We start from the raw sequence: 18,557 nt of genomic DNA, 5'->3' as shown, positions 1-18,557 counted from the left end.
TCTTGAAGATTTTGAACGAGTTTCAAATAGAACGCACATGAAGAATTTGTGAATAGATTGGGTTGAGTATAGCATAGAGGGGGGAAGGGTCCGATCACATTCACTTAGTAGAAAAGGCAATATGAAGAAATAGCTATAAGTGAATGTTTTAGAGGACATAAACTCGTATATATACATAGCCAATGAATAAAAACGACGGAAATGGTGAAGACAATGCAAAGTTGAAGAATTGGAACAACTGAGGAAAAACTCAAATTGAAGATTCTCAACATTTGGTGGTGGCGTGACCCACCGTATAAGAATGATGATTTCAGGCACCACGTACAATTGTCGTAGAGTTCTGAGAATCAAATTCTTCATTAATTTCTTCACACTTAGAGTGTTATTCTTCATTGATTGAAGAAAAACGTTTATTCATGTGTTGCACATCTAAGTCATCAATTTTGCATAAGTGTTAGGATGAGTGTCCTTTTTCAAAGAACATTCAAAGATTCTAGGATATTTAGCTCACACCGCAACTTGCTAAATCTCTTCTCATCCAAGGGCTTAGTGAAGATATCGGCTAGCTGTTCTTCAGTCTTCACATGCTCAATAGATATGTCTCCCTTCAACACATGATTGTGAAGAAAATGATGACGAATCTTAATGTGCTTTGTCTTCGAGTGCTGAACTAGGTTATGAGCAATCTTGATAGCACTCTCATTGTCACAGTAGAGTGGCACATTCTTCATGTTGACGTTGTAGTCCTTGAGAGTTTGCTTCATCCATAGTAGTTGAGCACAACAAGAACCAACAGCAATGTACTCAGCTTCAGCAGTAGACAGTGATATGCAGTTCTGTTTCTTTGAGGACCAACAGACCAAAGATCGTTCAAGGAAATGGCATGTGCCAGATGTTGACTTGCGGTCCACACGATCACTAGCATAGTCAGAGTCTGAAAATCCAATGAGATCAAAAGCCGAGCCCTTGGGGTACCACAATCCAAGTGTTGGTGTGTGAGCTAGATATCAAATAATATGCTTCACAGCCTTATGGTGTGATTCCTTCGGTGTAGCTTGAAATCGAGCACACATGCAAACACTAAGCATAATATCTGGCCTAGATGCACATAAGTACAATAAAGAACCAATCATGGAGGGGTATACCTTTTGATCGAAGTCAATACCATTTTCATCAGTGCATAGATGGCCATTTGTGGGCATAGGGATTTTGACTCCTTTGCAATCTTGCATGCCGAATTTCCTCAATACGTCCTTGAGGTATTTCTCCTGAAATATGAATATTTCATTGCGCTGTTGACGAATCTAAAGACCTAAGAAGAATTTCAATTCTCCCATCATAGACATTTGATATTCTTCACTCATCATATAGGCAAATTCATCACTGTAACGTTGGTCAGTACAGCCGAAAATGATATCATCAACATATATTTGGCACACAAACAATTCACCATCATAAGATTTAGTGAAAAGAGTTGGGTCAAGTGAACCGGGTTTGAAGCCTTTCTTCATAAGGAATTCCTTAAAAGTATCATACCACGCCCGTGGGGCCTGCTTGAGGCCATAGAGGGCCTTATTCAGTCTGAAGACTTTGTCAGGATGCTTTGGATCTTCAAAACCTAGGGATTGAGCAACATATACTTCTTCCTCAAGCTTACCATTAAGGAATGCAGTTTTCACATCCATTTGATATAAGATGATATCATGATGGTTAGCATAAGCAAGTAATATGCGAATAGCCTCAAGTCTAGCAACAGGTGCAAAAGTTTCATCGAAATCAATTCCTTCAACCTATGTGTAGCCTTGAGCTACAAGTCGTGCCTTATTCCTCACCACAAGGCCATTTTCATCTTGCTTGTTGCGATAGATCCACTTTGTCCCAATGATATTGTGCTTGCGAGGATCTGGACGTTTGACCAGTTCCCAAATGTTGTTGAGCTCGAATTGATGTAATTCCTCTTGCATAGCTTGAATCCACTCAGGCTCCAGAAATGCTTCATCTACCTTAGTGGGATTTGTGATAGAGACGAAAGCAAAGTGCCCACAAAATTTAGACAAATGTGAAGCTCTTGAGCGTGTGAGAGGACCTGGAATGTTGACGTCGCTGATGATTTTCTCAATTTGCACTTCATTTGCAACGCGAGGATGAGCAGGTTGACGTTGAGGAATTTGATCAGCATTTTCTTCAGCACCATTTTCCTCAGGTGCATCAGCATGACATTCTTCATGTTCTGGAATGACTTCTTCAGCATATTCTTCAGTAGGAATGACATCCTCAGTAGCCTTGAACTTAATAGATTCCTTAGGAGGTATTTCATATGTCACAGGAGGTAGGTGCTCTGTTTGCGAGCCATTACTCTCATCGAACCGCACATCTACAGTTTCAACAACCTTATGATGACAGGTGTTGAAGACTCTGTAGGTGTGCGAGTCCTTACCATAACCGAGCATAAAACCTTCATGTGCTTTCGGTGCAAATTTAGAACTGTGACGAGGATCTCTAATCAAACATTTAGCACCGAAGACTTTGAAATAACTCACATTGGGTTTCTTGTCAATGAGGAGTTTATATGCAGTCTTCTTGAAGAATTTGTGAAGATATACCCTGTTGATGATGTGGCACGTAGTATCGATTGCCTCGGGCCAAAAGCGAGGAGGCAACTTGTACTCATCAAGCATAGTGCGGGCCATCTCAACAAGAGTCATGTTCTTGCGCTCCACGATGCCATTTTGCTGAGGAGTATAAGGAGCAGATAACTCATGAGTAATACTGAGTTCATCCAGATAGTCATCAAGGCCAGTGTTCTTGAACTCAGTTCCATTATCACTTCTGATGTGCTTGATCTTCACACCAAAGTTGGTTGAAGCCCTCGAGGAAAATCGTTTGAAGACTTCTTGCACTTTAGTTCTGTAAGTGATGATATGCACCCATGTATATCGAGAATAACCATCAACAATAACAAAGCCATATAAGGATGCAGCATTAGTAAATGTGGCATAGTGAGTAGGGCCAAAGAGATCCATGTGAAGTAATTCAAATGGACGAGAAGTGGTCATGATAGTCTTCGCTGGATGCTTGGCCTTGGTTATCTTTCCAGCTTCACAGGCTCCGCACAAGTGATCCTTGAGGAATTTGACATTTTCAATGCCAATGACATGCTTCTTCTTCGCGAGCGTGTGCAAATTCCTCATGCCAGCATGACCAAGTCGACAATGCCATAGCCAGCCTTCTGAAGCTTTTACAAGTAGACATGTAGCAGTTTGTGGTCCTGTAGAGAAATCAACAATATACAAATCTCCTCTCCTAAAGCCTTCGAAGACTTTGGAATTGTTAGCTTCCATGATCACAACACAACGATACTTGACAAAGACAACAACCATATCAAGATCATAAAGCATTGAGACAGACATGAGGTTGAACCCTAAGGACTCGACAAGCATGACTTTGTCCATGCGTTGATCCTTTGAGATTGCAACCTTACCTAGACCCAATACCATGCTTTTGCCTTTGTCAGTGTAGGTGATATGCTTTAGATGTGATGGAGATAAAGCAGAGTCCATCAATAAGCTCCTATCACCAGTCATGTGATTTGTACATCCACTATCGAGGACCCACTCAGTGGCTTTGGGTTGATCACCCTTTGAGCCTTTTGCCATGAAGCAATAGGTGGGAGCGTAGTCCTCATCGCCGTCATCTGTAGTGTTGGGGAGGTCCTTTTCTTCAGAGTTGAAGATGGACTTTCTGACGAAAGCAGTAGCGAGGGCTAGGCTCGCCACACCAGAGTCTGACTCCTCAGATTCCTCCTCTTCCTCATTTTCCTCAGATTCAGCCTCAGAGTCCATTTCCTTGCCAATGAACGCCTGAGCCTTCTTGGAGCTGCTCTTCTTGTGAGATGAGGACCTTGAAGGTTTTGATGACAAGGACTTTGAAGATTTCTTCTTCTTCTTTGAATCATCAGAACTGTAATCCTTGTACTTCTTCTTCTTTGATCCCTTTTCCCATCGAGGACAATCTTGAATGTAGTGTCCAGGCTTCTTGCATTTGTGGCAAAGTCTCTTCTTGTAATCATGGGATGAGGAATCTGTTCTCAAGTCACCACTTCTTGAGGATTTACCAAAGCGACCACGTCTTGAGAACTTTTGGAACTTCCTAACGAGCATAGCTAGCTCTTGGCTCAGTTTTTCAGGGTCACCAAGGCTGATGTCAGAATCTTCACCATCAGATTCAAGCACTACATTGGCCTTCAGAGCCCGTGATCTACCATAGCTTGGTCCATAGAGATCTCTCTTCTCAGCAAGCTAGAACTCATGAGTGTTTAGTCTCTCGAGGATATCGGCGGGATCAAGTGACTTGTAGTCTCCATGTTGTTGTATCATCAATGCCAAGGTATCAAATGAGGAATCAAGCGATCTCAGCAATTTCTTCACCACCTCATGGTCGATGATATCAGCGGCACCAAGTGCTTGAAGCTCATTTGAGATGTCAGTGAGGCAATCGAAGGTCTGCTGAACATTTTCATTGTCGAGTCTTTTGAAGCGGTTGAAGAGATTTTGAAGAACGTCAACTCGAGAGTCACGCTGTGTTGAGACTCCCTCATTGACCTTGGGCAGCCTGTCCTAGATAAGCTTAGATATCTCCAAAGCACTCACTCTGCCATACTTCCCTTTGCTCAGATGGCCACATATGACATTCTTCGCTTGAGAGTCGAGTTGCTTGAATCTTTTCACATCAGCAGTGTTGATGGTGGGGGTGACAGAGGGAACACCATTCTCCACAACGTACCAGAGATCATTATCAATTGCCTCAAGATGCATGCGCATCTTATTCTTCCAGTAGGGGTAGTCCGTCCCATCGAAGGTAGGATGCCCAACAGAAACCTTGATCATACCTGCGGTCGACATAACTAAAACTCCAGGCGGTTAAACCAAAATCACACAGAACAAGGGAGTACCTTGCTCTGATACCAATTGAAAGTGTGTTATATCGACTAGAGGGGGGGTGAATAGGCGACTTTTATGAATTCTTCACTGAGGAATTTGCGAGTGAGGAAATTCCTGAGTGAAGAACTACTTGCAGCGGAATAAGTACTCAGAAGTAACCATAACAGAACATGAGCATGGTCTTCATGATGAAATGAAAAACAAGCACACAGTACTGAAAGCGTAAACACAGGATAACACAGGATGAAGACAAACAGACTGAAGAAATTGAACTGAGGAAGTTGAGAAACTCTTCAGTCAAAGTCTTCAAACAGATATGAACAAGCACACAACACAGAAATGAGGAAATGAAAGGCTTGAGGAAACGGAACCAGGTAGCTTGGTGAAGACAATGATTTGGTAGACCAGTTCCAACTGCTGTGACAGTTGTACGTCTGGTTAGGGCGGCTAGGTATTCAAACCTGAGGACACACAGTCTCGGACACCCAGTTCTAAACACGCAGTCCAAAACACTCAGTCCTCACCGTATTCCCCTTGAGCTAAGGTCACACATACCTCACCCAATTACTGGTGGTAAGTCTTCAGGTGACTTCCAAACCTTCACACACTAGGTCACTCAGCGATCCACAATTTCCTCTTGGATGCTCTAGACCATGATGCCTAACCGTCTAGAAGATGCACAGTCTTCAAAGGTAACAAGTGTCGGATCCATGCAGGATCAATCTCTTCAGTGATGCTCAATCACTTGGGGTTTGTAGGTGTTTGGGTTTGGGTTTTCCTCACTTGATGATTTTCACTGAAAGTCCTCGAAGGACGGGATGCTCTCAAATGACAAGTGTCAGTTACTCTCAGAGCAGCCAACCAGCTAGTGGTTGTAGGGGTGGCTATTTATAGCCTAGCGAGTAGCCCGACATGATAAGACATAAATGCCCTTCAATGATATGACCTCTAGGTGGGTAGATATTTTGGGACAGCTGGCGCAAAGCACAACAACGGTCGGAATATTGAGTATCAAATTCCTCAGGGCTAACATGTTCCTCACTGCGTAGGCAATCCGCACTGGCGAATTCCTAACTCCTCAATCAGAACAAATTCCTCAGAGACCAGAAGACGAACTTCGTCTCTGTCAGTGAAGAAATTGACTGAGCTGTATGAGATTTCCAATGGCTTCACTCGAAGGGATTGGTAGGTGTAGGATTTGAGTTGAGCATCACTTGGAAATTTTTCCTTAGTATTTCCTCGACCCCCTTTAACAGTACTGTGTTTCCTATGACTCAAGAAAGAGAAAATGAAACTTCGAAAACAGAAGTCTTCATGCTTCATGTTCCTCGAATGAATACCAAGTCTTCAGGATTACACCAATTTCTTCACTTTCAAAGTCTTCAGAAAGTCTTCAGAAATCCAAAGTCTTCAGTCGAAGAACTTTATTTTTAGGGGTCGACTTTCTCTGTAAATATCAAACTCCTCATAGACTTATAGACCTGTGTACACTTACAAACGCATTAGTCCCTTAACCTATAAGTCTTCAATACACCAAAATCACTAAGGGGCACTAGATGCACTTACATCTATCAATTCTAGCAGATTCATTGCAGAAGTAAATAACATGCCCATCAATATTATCAGCCAAGAGATCTTTAACCATAGCAACACTAGGTTAAACTTTAATTTGCTCAGGGAGTTTAGGTGTCTTAATATTACTTTTGTTAACCACAGTTGAAGCTTTAGCATGATCCTTTATTCTAACAGGGAAAGGTGGTTTCTCAATATAAGCAGTAGGAACAATGTCGGAGTAATGGGCCACGGGTAGCCTAACCCGAGTCCCCAAGCATTTCAAGATATCGGGGCCGGCTGCGCCCCTCAAACATCCAGGATGAAGCACCGTCTTCTGGTGGCCGGCTGGATCAAGCGGCCGGCTGCCAGAAGATGGCCACGCACCTGAAGACGGCCCCAAGATGGGCCGACTCCTAGCAGGCGGCCTCTAGAGAGGCCGGCTCCTAGCAGGCGGCACATGACGCCCACAAAGTCTGCGCCCCCATTAAGAAAGACAAGACAGGATGTGGCCACAGTGTAGCCCATCATCCCCATATCCAGGGCGCAGCGCGGCCACAGTGCCCCGTACAAGCGGAGATCTCTGCACGGCGCGGCACTGTTGCCACTCCACCCTTGACGGAACCCCTATCAGGTGGAGCCCTGCTCCCACAATGGCCTGGAGGTACGGCCCATAGGCAGCGGGCCCTACCAGGCAGCCAGTTCTCGAAAGACGGCGGAGCCAGACCAGTCGGACCCGAGGGAGGCCGGCCTTTAGCAGACGGCCCACTCCTCCCTCGGAGTCCATGCACCATTAACCATATGAGACACGGAGTGGCTACAGTGATCTCCCACCAGACGGCGGGACTGTAGCCACGACCCCTCGACCAAACGTGCATCATTAGCATCATGGCTATAGTAACAAGAAGCCGGCAGAACCCGTGAGCGGCAAGAGCGGCCTATTAGCCCCGTACCAGACCGGTTGGCGGGGCCCACCAGGCGGCGGCCCCAGCAGCCGGCAGAGAAGCCGGCGACCAGAGACACTGACAGCCGAGTCCTACACCCAGCTGGATTGCTATTGTACCCATGTGGGTAGGCCTATATAAGCCCACCAGGGCACCCATGCAAAGGGTTCCCAACCTGTTAGACCTAGACACACACATAGAGAGAGGAGAGAGCTAGCCCTTCTTTCTCCTACCTTTAGCATACAGCTCGAGGAGCACCATTGTACTCGCTAGTGCCTTAGTGATCATGCAGAGACCCCGCACAACAGGACTAGGGGTATTATCTGCTAGGAGAGCCCCGAACCTGGGTAAAGTATGCCAGCGTTCGTGCCTACGCCTCATCCCGCTTCCGGGCACCGGCGACGTTCTACTCGCTCCCACCATGATAAGCCATCCTTTGGCATATGTCGCACCCAACCCCCGACATTTGGCGCCCACTGTGGGGCAAGGTGCACCGTCGTCCGGAGATCTGTTATGGATGGGAACCCTCTTCCTCCCTGCCGAGCGCAGCCAGCCAAGCACGCCAGATGGCCAGATCCGCCTCTCAGACGAGCCTGCATCCAACGCAGGCGCTGACGGCCCCGAGAGCCGCATTGTCAGCTTCCTCGACCAGCTCCACGTCACCGACGAGCCGGCCGTCGACTTGGAGTCGGTTGGCTCCACCGACCCGATGCTCGTTGACTCCGACACGATGTCGCTCGACGTGTTCCCTACCAATGTGGTGGTCATTGATGATCCTCTCCCCCGCGCCGATAGCGGCGCCAGCACCGTCGCGGAGGTGCTCGTCATCAGCCAAGATGGAGTTCCCGGTAACGGTGCCCGAGACTCGCTCGAGGCAGCACTGCAAGACCTGTCTGCACCCATTGCAGAAGACGCCGACCCCGAGACACTGGAAGCCCGCCGCGTCCAGCTCGTCGAGAGAGCCAAGAAGCTAGCCAGCACGAGACGCCTTTCGGAGGCTTACCGGTGCGAAATGGACCGTGTCGTTGGTGGCACGCCGGCTCCTGGCGGACGCAGCCACATCGGCACGGTCCGGCAGCGTGGCGCGGCCATTGCCAACATGTTCGGGGCCGATCGCCCCATCTACGCCACGCCCAGAGAGAACATACGAGCTGCCCAAGCGGCAGCAGACGAGCTGGGCAATCTCAAGGGCGACGAGCATCGCCACATGATGGAGCGCGTCTAGTAGCTCATTGATGCGGCCGCCGAGCAGCAAGAAGCCGGCTGCCGCGTCGAGGAACTCAATTGGCGGAACGACGACCCGTTCCCCGCCAAGAGCATGGGGAGACGTCTCGGACGCAAACTAGCGGCGACCGTGGACGACGAGACAAGGAGATGGCTTCTAGTCGCAGCCGGACGCACATCACCATCGAGCGCGACCAAGCCTGCCGCCCGCGAGCAGTGGAACGACTAGGTGACTACAGGCCTCCCCCACGTAGAGAAAGACGCGTCTCCCCGCCGCGTGTTGATAATCCGAGTCTCGACGGCCGGCTAGGCCCCCGAGAAGGAATCATATAGAATGATGCCCGCGACAGAATTGACCGGCTCAACCGATCCCTGGCGCTAGAAGAAGAAGATGCGCTGGGCCCGCCCTGTTTCGGCCCCCGCATCCGTGACGAACCCTTCCCCAAAGGGTTCATGCTCCCAAGAGATACGCCCAAGTACACCGGCTCCGTGAAGCCGGAAGACTAGCTGGTCGACTACTCCACCACAGTCAGCATTGCGAACGGCAACAGGCGCGTTGCCGTAAAGTATGTTCCACTCATGCTCCAGGGCACCGCCCGGACATGGTTGAACAGCCTGAAGCCCCGCAGCATCAACAACTGGGTAGATTTCACTGAAGCCTTCGTCCGCAACTTCACCAGCATGTAAAAGCGGCCGCCCAAGCCTCGCCAGCTCTCCTTGTGCGTCCAAGGTCCCAACGAGTCGACTCGCGACTACCTCACGCACTAGGCCGAGCTGCGCAACTCTTGCGAGGGCGTGCATGAGGTGCAGGCTATTGAGTACTTTACAGCCGGGTGCAGAGAAGGCACTCTGCTCAAGCATAGGCTCCTCTGCGACGAACCGGCACCCCTCGACGAGCTGCTGATCATAGCAGACAAGTACGCCACGACCGACTCCTCCATGAAGACGGAGATTCAAGTTGACGCATCCGGCAAGGTGGCTCCTCAGGCTCCTCGGACTCCGGTTGGTGATACCAGTCAGCGCCAACAGCAGAACGACAACAAGCGCAAAGTCCCGATGCCGGCTTCCACCAACAGGCAAGTGGCCACAGTTGAAGATCAGCAACCAGAAGGGCAGCCCCAGCCCAAACGATGGAAAGGCGGCAAGTTGAATTGGTTGCCCGCCTTCTCCTATGAGCAGACCCTCGATGCTCCCTGCAAATTCCACAGCGGCATGAAGTCGTCCAACCACACCACCCGGAAGTGTCACTGGCTCACGCGAATCTCCAAAGGCGAAGGGCTGGTACCCTCGCTGCCTGCTGGCCAGCCTCCCCGCCTCCTCAACAGTCGGCGGCTCGCCCAGCAGTCGACACCATTCAAGACGAATTCCCTGAAGAACACGGAGCATATATTCTTTTCACCAGTGTGGTCGATGACCAGCGCAGTCGGCGCCAGCAGTCCTGAGAAGTGAATGTTGTTGGCATTGAAGCCCTAGAGTTCATGCACTGGTCGGAGAAGCCAATCAGTTGGAGCCAAGCTGACCACCCGGAAGTAATGCCTTCTCCGGGTTCTTACGCTTTGGTCTTGGAAGCAACCTTTGCTACGGAGAGGTGAGCTGCTTGTTTCTCCTGAATCTTGATAGATGGCGACAGCAGCATCAACATCCTGTACCGCGAGACCATGGAGAAATTGAAGATTAAAACCAAGAACCTTCTGCCCAGTCGGACTGTCTTCCATGGCATAGTTCCTGGCCTTTCTCCCTCACCAATCGGCAAAATCAAGATAGACGTCCTCTTTAGAGACAAAGACCATTTCCGTCGAGAGCCCATCTGGTTTGAGGTAGTTGACTTGGAGAGCCTGTAACACGCACTGCTTGACCGACCTGCCTTCGCCAAGTTCATGGCAGTACCACACTATGCCTACCTCAAGATGAAGATGCCAAGCACCAAGGGAATCATTACCATCTCCAGAGATTATCATAAGTCGTCCCACTGCGCGACCGCCAGTAGCCGGCTACCCGAGTCCTATGTGATCGCTGCCGAGAAGCGGCTCCTTGATCGGGTTGTGGCCATGGCTAGTAAGTAGCCGGACATGTCCCACGATCCCAAGGAGTCGGAAACCGAAGGATCCTTCAAGACGGCCAAGGAGACAAAGAAGATACCGTTGGACCCGGAGCACATGGAGAGGTACACTGTCATAGGTGTAAACCTTGACAACAAATAGAAAAGCGGGCTCATCGATTTCCTTCATGAGAATCGGGACATTTTTGCATGGTCTCCCAAAGACATGTCGGGCGTCCCGAAGGATTTCGCCGAGCACAAGCTACATGTCAGAAGAGATGCCAAGACGCTCAAGAAACCCATCCGCCGACTGTCGGAAGAGAAGAGAAGAATCGTTGGAGAAGAGATCGCCCCTCTGTTGGCAGCCAGCTTCATTATGGAAGTGTTCTTCCCAGAGTGGTTAGCCAACCCAGTCCTTGTACTGAAGAAGAATAAGCAGTGCAACATGTGTATTGATTACACTAGCCTCAACAAAGCTTGCCCCAAAGATCCATTTTCCTTGCCAAGAATCGACCAAGTGATAGACTCCACAGCCGGATGCGAGCTTTTGAGTTTTTTGGATGCCTACTCAGGATACCACCAGATCAAGTTGGACTCGACAGACCGCCTGAAGACCGCCTTCATCACACCATTCGGAGCCTTCTGCTACCTAACCATGACATTCGGCCTGAGAAATGTCGGTGCCACGTTTCAGCGTTGCCTGCAGAAGTGCCTCCTCAAGCAACTTGGCAGAAATGCTCACGTCTACATAGACGACATTGTGGTGAAGATGGAGAAGCGTGGCATTCTGCTAGAAGACCTCAAGGAAACTTTTGAAAACTTGCGCCGCTTTCAAATCAAGCTCAACCCAGAGAAACGCGTCTTTGTAGTACCAGCCGGCCAGCTTCTTGGCTTTCTGGTCTCAGAGCGCGGCATAGAGTGCAACCCTGTGAAGATCAAGGCCATCGAGAGGATGGAGGTACCCACCCGACTGCTGGATGTGCAAAAATTCACCGGCTGCTTGGCATCCATCAGCCGTTTCATCAGTCGGCTGGGCGAGAAGGCTCTTCCCCTGTACCAGCTCATGAAGAAGACCACTTTTTTCGAGTGGAATGACAAGGCAGACGAAGCTTTTCTCTAGCTCAAGAAGATGTTGACCACTCTGCCTGTCCTGGCGGTTCCGACTGCTAAGGAGCCCATGCTTCTCTACATCGCCGCCACCAGCCGGGTGGTCAGCACAGTCATAGTTGTGGAGCGCAACGAAGTCCAGAGACCGGTGTATTACCTAAGTGAAGTGTTGTCTGCCTCCAAGCAGAACTACCCCCACTATCAGAAGATGTGCTACGGCGTGCACTTCACCGCCAAGAAGCTGAAGCCATACTTTCAAGAGCACCCAATCACTGTTGTCTGCACTGCTCCACTTGCCGAGATCATTGGAAACCGAGATGCTTTGGGTGGAGTGGACAAATGGGCCATAGATTTGGCCCCCTACACCATCTACTACCAGCCTCGCACCTCCACCAAGTCCCAAGCACTAGCTGACTTCCTCGTCGACTGGGCCGAGACCCAGTACCTGCCGCCAGCACCGGACTCCACCCATTGGCGGATGCATTTTGATGGTTCCAAGATGCGCACCGGTTTGGGAGCCGGCATTGTCCTTACCTCTCCCAAAGGTGACAAGCTCAGATATGTGTTGCAAATTCATTTTGCCGCCTCCAACAACGTAGCTGAATACGAAGCACTCATACACGGGCTTCGGCTTGCCAAGTAACTCGGCATTCGCCGGACATGTGCTATGGTGACTCCAACTTGGTGGTCCAGCAGTCGTCAGGCGACTGGGACGCCAAGGATGCAAATATGGCAAGCTACCGCTTCCTCGTCTAGCAACTCAGCGGATACTTTGAAGGGTGCGAGTTCCTCCATGTGCCCCGAAACGACAATGAGCAAGCCGATGCTTTGGCACGAATCGGCTCCACCTGGCAAGCAATACCAGCCGGCGTCGCCCTGCAATGCCTTCTCAAGCCGTCCGTCAAGCCGTCACCAGAATCAGACTCCATCTTCGAGCCGGCTCCCCCTGAAGCAGTCAGATCCGACTTGGGGACCCCAGCAGCCGACTCGGGGACTTCGGCAGGTGGCTCGGGGGCTGCAGCAGTCGCACCCAGCCCGGGAACTTCAGAAACCGGCCCGGGGACTGCAGCAGTCGGCCCGGGCACTTCATCGATTCAGCAAACGGCAACCAACTCCAACCCACCGCCTCCCGGCCCAACCACCCTCGTACAAGTAGCAGCCTTGGTAGTCAAAGAAATAGCAGCACCGTCATGGGCGCAGCCCATCCTCAACTTTCTAGTGAACAAGGAGCTGTCGGCTGATGAGATCTCGGCCCGACAAGTGCAACGTCGGGCAGCAGCGTACACCATTGTCAACAAAGAACTTGTGAGGCACAGCGTCACTGGTGTGTACCAACGCTGCGTGGATCCGGAGAAAGGCCAAGCAATCCTCAAAGATATCCACCAGGGCGAGTGTGGTCACCACGCGGCTTCAAGATCACTTGTTGCCAAAGCTTTCCGCCATGGTTTTTTCTGGCCGACTGCTCTAGAAGATGCCAAAGACTTGGTCCAGAAATGTAAGGGGTGCCAGAAGTTCCGCTCCAAGCCACATTTGCCAGCTTCTGCACTCAAGACGATCCCCATTGCCTGGCCCTTTGTCGTCTGGGGGCTAGACATGGTGGGACCATTCAAGACAGCACGCGACGGCATGACTCATTTGCTTGTCACCGTGGACAACTTCACCAAGTGGATAGAAGAAAAACCAATCAAGAAGTTGAATGGTCCGACTGCTGTGACTTTCATCGCTGACATCACCATTCGGTATGGCATACCACACAACATCATCACCGACAACGGCACAAACTTCGCCAAAGGCGCCTTGGCTCGTTTCTGCGCGATGCAGGGCATCCGACTGGACTTAGCGTCCGTTGCCCATCCGCAGTCAAACAGCCAGGTGGAGCGAGCAAACGGCCTCATTTTGTCCGGCATCAAGCCCCGACTGGTCGAGCCTCTGGAACGTTTGGCCAGCTGTTGGCTCGATGAGCTACCGGCCGTCCTTTGGAGCCTGCGCACAACTCCAAACAAGTCAACCAGCTTCACGCCTTTCTTCCTCGTCTACGGTGCCGAAGCCGTCATCCCGATGGACAGAGAATTCGACTCCCCTTGAGTGACCATGTACACCGAGGAGGAGGCAAAAGAAGCACGAGAAGACGACGTCGATCTGCTGGAAGAGGGCCGGCTGTTGGCACTCAGCCGGTCCACCATCTACCAGTAGAGTCTACGCCGATACAACAATTGGAAGGTCAAGCCAAGATCCTATCAAGAGGGAGACCTTGTGCTCCGGCTGATCCAGCAGACAGCCGGCCAACACAAGCTAGCTCTCGGCACCTTGGGAAGGCCCTTCATCATCAGCAAAGTTTTGGGCAATGACTCCTACTACCTGATCGATGCTCAGAAGCCCAGAGCACGTAAGAGAGACGATTCCGACAAGGAAACAGAGCATCCATGGAATGCCAACATCCTTCGAAGATTTCACAGTTGATGTAGTATCTACCACGCTACCTTTTGTATTAAGTACGAAGACTCCGGGTCCCCCTAGAAGAGCTCGGGGGCTACCCTCTTTTATCTATATGATAAGTATTATGCCTATGAATGTGTTATTTCATTATTCCGCCTGGCACCGGGTTCGACCAGTCGGCCCGGGGGCTCGCCGCCTTGTACTATGTGATGCTTCCTGCAGTCGGACAAGTAGTGTGTTGGCACCTAAACCTTCTCCTGCCACAAGCCGCAGCTCGCAGAGCGACTGTCTGGTGGGAAAGAGTTAAAGACAGAAAAGGGTGTCCACATGAAAAATGGCTAAGGACCCAGAGCATGCACATATTTCAAGCCGGCTTCCCACTTCATCGACCGGCTGCTGAGCAGCCGGCCGACCGGCTTCTACTTAACTTGTTAAAAATCTAGTTGCCGAAGTACTTGCCCTCCTGAAAGTAGCTAAGTACTTGACCCAGCCACAGTCCGCAGAGCGGCTGTCTGGCTGGCAAGACGGTGGCTAAGGGAGGGCGGCAAAGGAAAAAAGTCAAGGAGCAGAAAGCAAGAAAAGTCAGAACTCGGCAAAAACACAACTTGTGTGGAAGAATATTTACATGTCAAAAGGCCCTTGGCCAGCATTCAACAAAGTTTGAAATACACCCCGCAGGTGGAATTGTGCAAATTTAACAAAGTTTGTCGAGACTGATAAAGCAGGAAAAATAAAGATAAGTTGGCGGCCTAGGGAGCAGCAGAGGGGTCCACCTGGTTGGCGGAGTCGGTAGTGCCGGTTGGTGGAGTGGACGGCTGGTCAGTCTTTGCTTGGTCGCCTCTAGCAGCAGTCGGCGCACTCGAGCGCGGCTCGTTGTTTAACGCACGGTCAAGCTGAGGCTGGCCGTCTGCTCCGACTTCTGGCACATCTTCTTCGCCTTCCTCATCCTCCTCATCTTCTCCCTCGTCGCTAGAGTCGATCATCTCGGCCGAGTCTTCGTCGTCATCCGGGTTCAGCCCGAACCACTCCGGTGGCGCCTCGACACCATTCTCAGCCAGCTCAAGAACGAAGATGCCGGTGTTGGTGTACTCAGCAATCACCGCTGCTCGTCTGACAAGATTGCGCTCCACCGACACCAGATCCTCTTGGGCCTCCTGCCGAAACATGGTCAACTGGGCTAGATTTCGCCCAGGATACCACGCCTTGACGAACTCCAAGGCCCGGCGCGCTCCAGCTTGGGCCGAGGAACCCTTCCAAACCTCGAGTCGGCCGGCCGCCACTCCAGCCAGTCGGCAGTCCGACTAGGAGTGCGTGGAGCCGACATGTCTGGCCAAAGGGCGGAGATTGCTTGAGCCCCGACATGCTGAAGACGGTGCAACATCTGATGAGCCGGCCGAAGGCGGGCTTGGATGCTAAGAAGTTGTTTGCTAAGGTTCCGGGGGGCGTCGACGGCGATCTGCACGCCTTCCGCCCTCCGTTCTTCGCGATAAGCCTCAATAGCCTAGTTGGCGGCGTCAGAGTGACCGGGAAAGAAGTCTGCTCAGGCAGAAAGCAAAGAAATCATAAGTCAGAAGTTAGAAGCTAAAAGTCGGCTTGATCGGCAGCCGGCGGCCCAAAGAAAGAAAAAGAAGAAAGCTTACCATCAACCATGTCTTCAATCCTACCGAAGCCAGACTTCAGCAACGCCTCCTTTTCGGACCAGGTGGAGTGTTCGGTCTCGAACTCAGCGAGAATATTGGACTCTTTCACCTCCGCCTCCCTCCGGGCCTTCTGGAGAAGCTCCGCCTGCTCCACCAGTTGCCGGGCCTGTCGGTCACTGATGTCTACTACACAACCTTCTTCTTGTAGACGTTGTTGGGCCTCCAAGTGCAGAGGTTTGTAGGACAGTAGCAAATTTCCCTCAAGTGGATGACCTAAGGTTTATCAATCCGAAGGAGACGTAGGATGAAGATGGTCTCTCTCGAACAACCCTGCAACCAAATAACAAAGAGTCTCTTGTGTCCCCAACACACCCAATACAATGGTAAATTGTATAGGTGCACTAGTTCGGTGAAGAGATGGTGATACAAGTGGTATATGGATAGTAGATAATAGTTTTTGCAATCTGAAATTATAAAAACAGCAAGGTAACTAATAATAAAAGTGAGTGTAAACGGTATTGCAATGCGTTGAAACAAGGCCTAGGGTTCATACTTTCGCTAGTGCAAGTTCCCTCAACAATAGTAACATAATTGGATCACATAACTATCCCTCAACATGCAACAAAGAGTCACTCCAAAGTCACTAATAGCGGAGAACGAATGAAGAGATTATGGTAGGGTACGAAACCACCTCAAAGTTATTCTTTCCAATCAATCCGTTGGGCTATTCCTATAAGTGTCACAAACAGCCCTAGAGTTCATACTAGAATAACACCTTAAGACACAAATCAACCAAAACCCTAATGTCACCTAGATACTCCAATGTCACCTCAAGTATCCGTGGGTATGATTATACGATATGCATCACACAATCTCAGATTCATCTATTCAACCAACACATAGAACCTCAAAGAGCGCCCCAAAGTTTCTACCGGAGAATCACGACGAAAACATGTGCCAACCCCTATGCATAGGTTCATGGGCGGAACCCGCAAGTTGATCACCAAAACATACATCAAGTGAATCACGTGATATCCCATTGTCACCACAGATACGCATGACAAGACATACATCAAGTGTTCTCAAATATTTAAAGACTCAATCTGATAAGATAACTTCAAAGGGGAAACTCAATCCATTAAAAGAGAGTAGAGGGGGAGGAGAAACATAAGATCCAACTATAATAGCAAAGCTCGCGATACATCAAGATCGTGCCAAATCAAGAACATGAGAGAGAGAGATCAAACACATAGCTACTGGTACATACCCTCAGCCCCGAGGGAGAACTACTCCCTCCTCGTCATGGAGAGCATCGGGATGATGAAGATGACCACCGGAGAGGGATTGCCCCCTCCGGCAGGGTGCCGGAACGGGTGTATATTGGTTTTCGGTGGCTACGGAGGCTTCTGGCGGCGGAACTCCCGATCTACTGTGCTCCCCGATTGTTTTAGGGTATATGGAGATATATAGGCGAAAGAAGTACGTTAGGGGAGCCACGAGGGGGCCATGAGGGTGGAGGGTGCGCCTAGCGGGGTGGGCGCGCCCCCTACCTCGTGGCCTCCTCGAAGCTTCCTTGACGTGGACTCCAAGTCTCCAGGGTTGCTTTCCTTCCAAAAATAAGTTCCGTGAAGTTTCAGGTCAATTGGACTCCGTTTGATCTTCCTTTCTGCGATACTCTAAAACAAGGAAAAAACAGAAACTGACACTGGGCTCTGGGTCAATAGGTTAGTCCCAAAAATAATATAAAAGTGTATAATAAAGCCCATAAACATCCAAAACAGAAGATAATATAGCATGGAGCAATCAAAAATTATAGATACGTTGGAGACGTATCAGTCACGCTCCTAGGCCACCTCGTTGCACTCTGCCTCCTTAGTGGGCAGTGCGGTGTCGGCTTCACCCAGCTGCTACTGCAGGGCAGCATTGGCCTCTTCAAGAATAAGAAAAAGACGTCAAGGATCAACAAAGAAGAAGTGCGGTTGCCGGGGAGATCCGGCCCGACCGCTCAGCAGTCGGCCCGAATATCAGGGACTACAGCCCGCGGGTGTGCTATCGCGCCCCCGCAGAGAAAGAAAGCGAAGAGTTACTCCGGCTTTCCGACAAGTTGGTGGTCCGCCGGTCAAGATCTCGGACGTTGGAGTTGAAGGTGATCGCGCGAAGGTTATGATAATTCTACAATGAAGATAGCAGAAAAAGTTAGCACTCGGAGCTTGCCAATTAAAGTTCCGAGCCGCCTGCTCAGCAGCCGACCCAAAACTCGGGGGCTACACCCAGTGGGTGCGCTGGCGCTCCCCCATAGAGAAATACAAGAATCAAAGATGAAGAAGTAAGAAATATACCCGAATGGCCACTCGTGAATCCAAGAACGCCCTGTTGCACTGCTGAAGAGCAATGGACTCAGCTCAGAGTGTGTCCTAGACGTACAGGATCGCTTGGTTTAAAGCGCCCGTTCCGCCTCCACGCACCCACTCAGGGGGCGCGGCGCTGGTTGCTTCGGCATCCGGGACAGACGAGCTCGCAGCGCCGGCTTCCAGCGGTTGTCGCGCCGAAGTCGCCTTCTCGCCTCGGTGTAGCGATGGTGTGCGGGCCTCAGTAGTCGGGCCCGTCACTATCTCGTTTCCAGCTGGCGGCGCCAGTGGGGCAGCCGGTTGTTTGTCCTGCGCTCCTTCAGACGGCG

The 18,557-nt window shown here is 50.4% G+C and overlaps 1 protein-coding gene across 1 annotated transcript; it reads left to right on the top strand.

The window, feature by feature from the left end:
- Nucleotides 1–10,923: 10,923 nt before the first annotated feature.
- On the top strand, nt 10,924–13,644 carry LOC147959149 (uncharacterized). The gene is made up of 3 exons (XM_087532515.1): nt 10,924–11,146; nt 12,583–13,468; nt 13,626–13,644. Exons 1-3 carry the CDS (start codon nt 10,924–10,926, stop codon nt 13,642–13,644), a joined length of 1,128 nt encoding a protein of 375 aa, XP_087388641.1.
- Nucleotides 13,645–18,557: the final 4,913 nt, after the last annotated feature.

This window comes from Triticum urartu, chromosome 7A (assembly GCF_056163025.1).
Source record: "Triticum urartu cultivar PI428250 chromosome 7A, HENAU_Tu73, whole genome shotgun sequence".
NCBI classification, from domain to species: domain Eukaryota; kingdom Viridiplantae; phylum Streptophyta; class Magnoliopsida; order Poales; family Poaceae; genus Triticum; species Triticum urartu.
Note: the sequence above shows the minus strand (reverse complement) of the source record. Positions and strands in the feature narration are given on the sequence as shown.

What these genes read in the sequence shown, in the direction of transcription:
- LOC147959149 (XM_087532515.1), top strand. Translation starts at nt 10,924, where the DNA reads ATGTCGGGCGTCCCGAAGGATTTCGCCGAGCACAAGCTACATGTCAGA. An exon ending in GAATAAGCAGTGCAACATGT is followed by an intron (nt 11,147 to 12,582) that starts GTATTGATTACA and finishes GATACTTTGAAG; the next exon opens with GGTGCGAGTTCCTCCATGTG.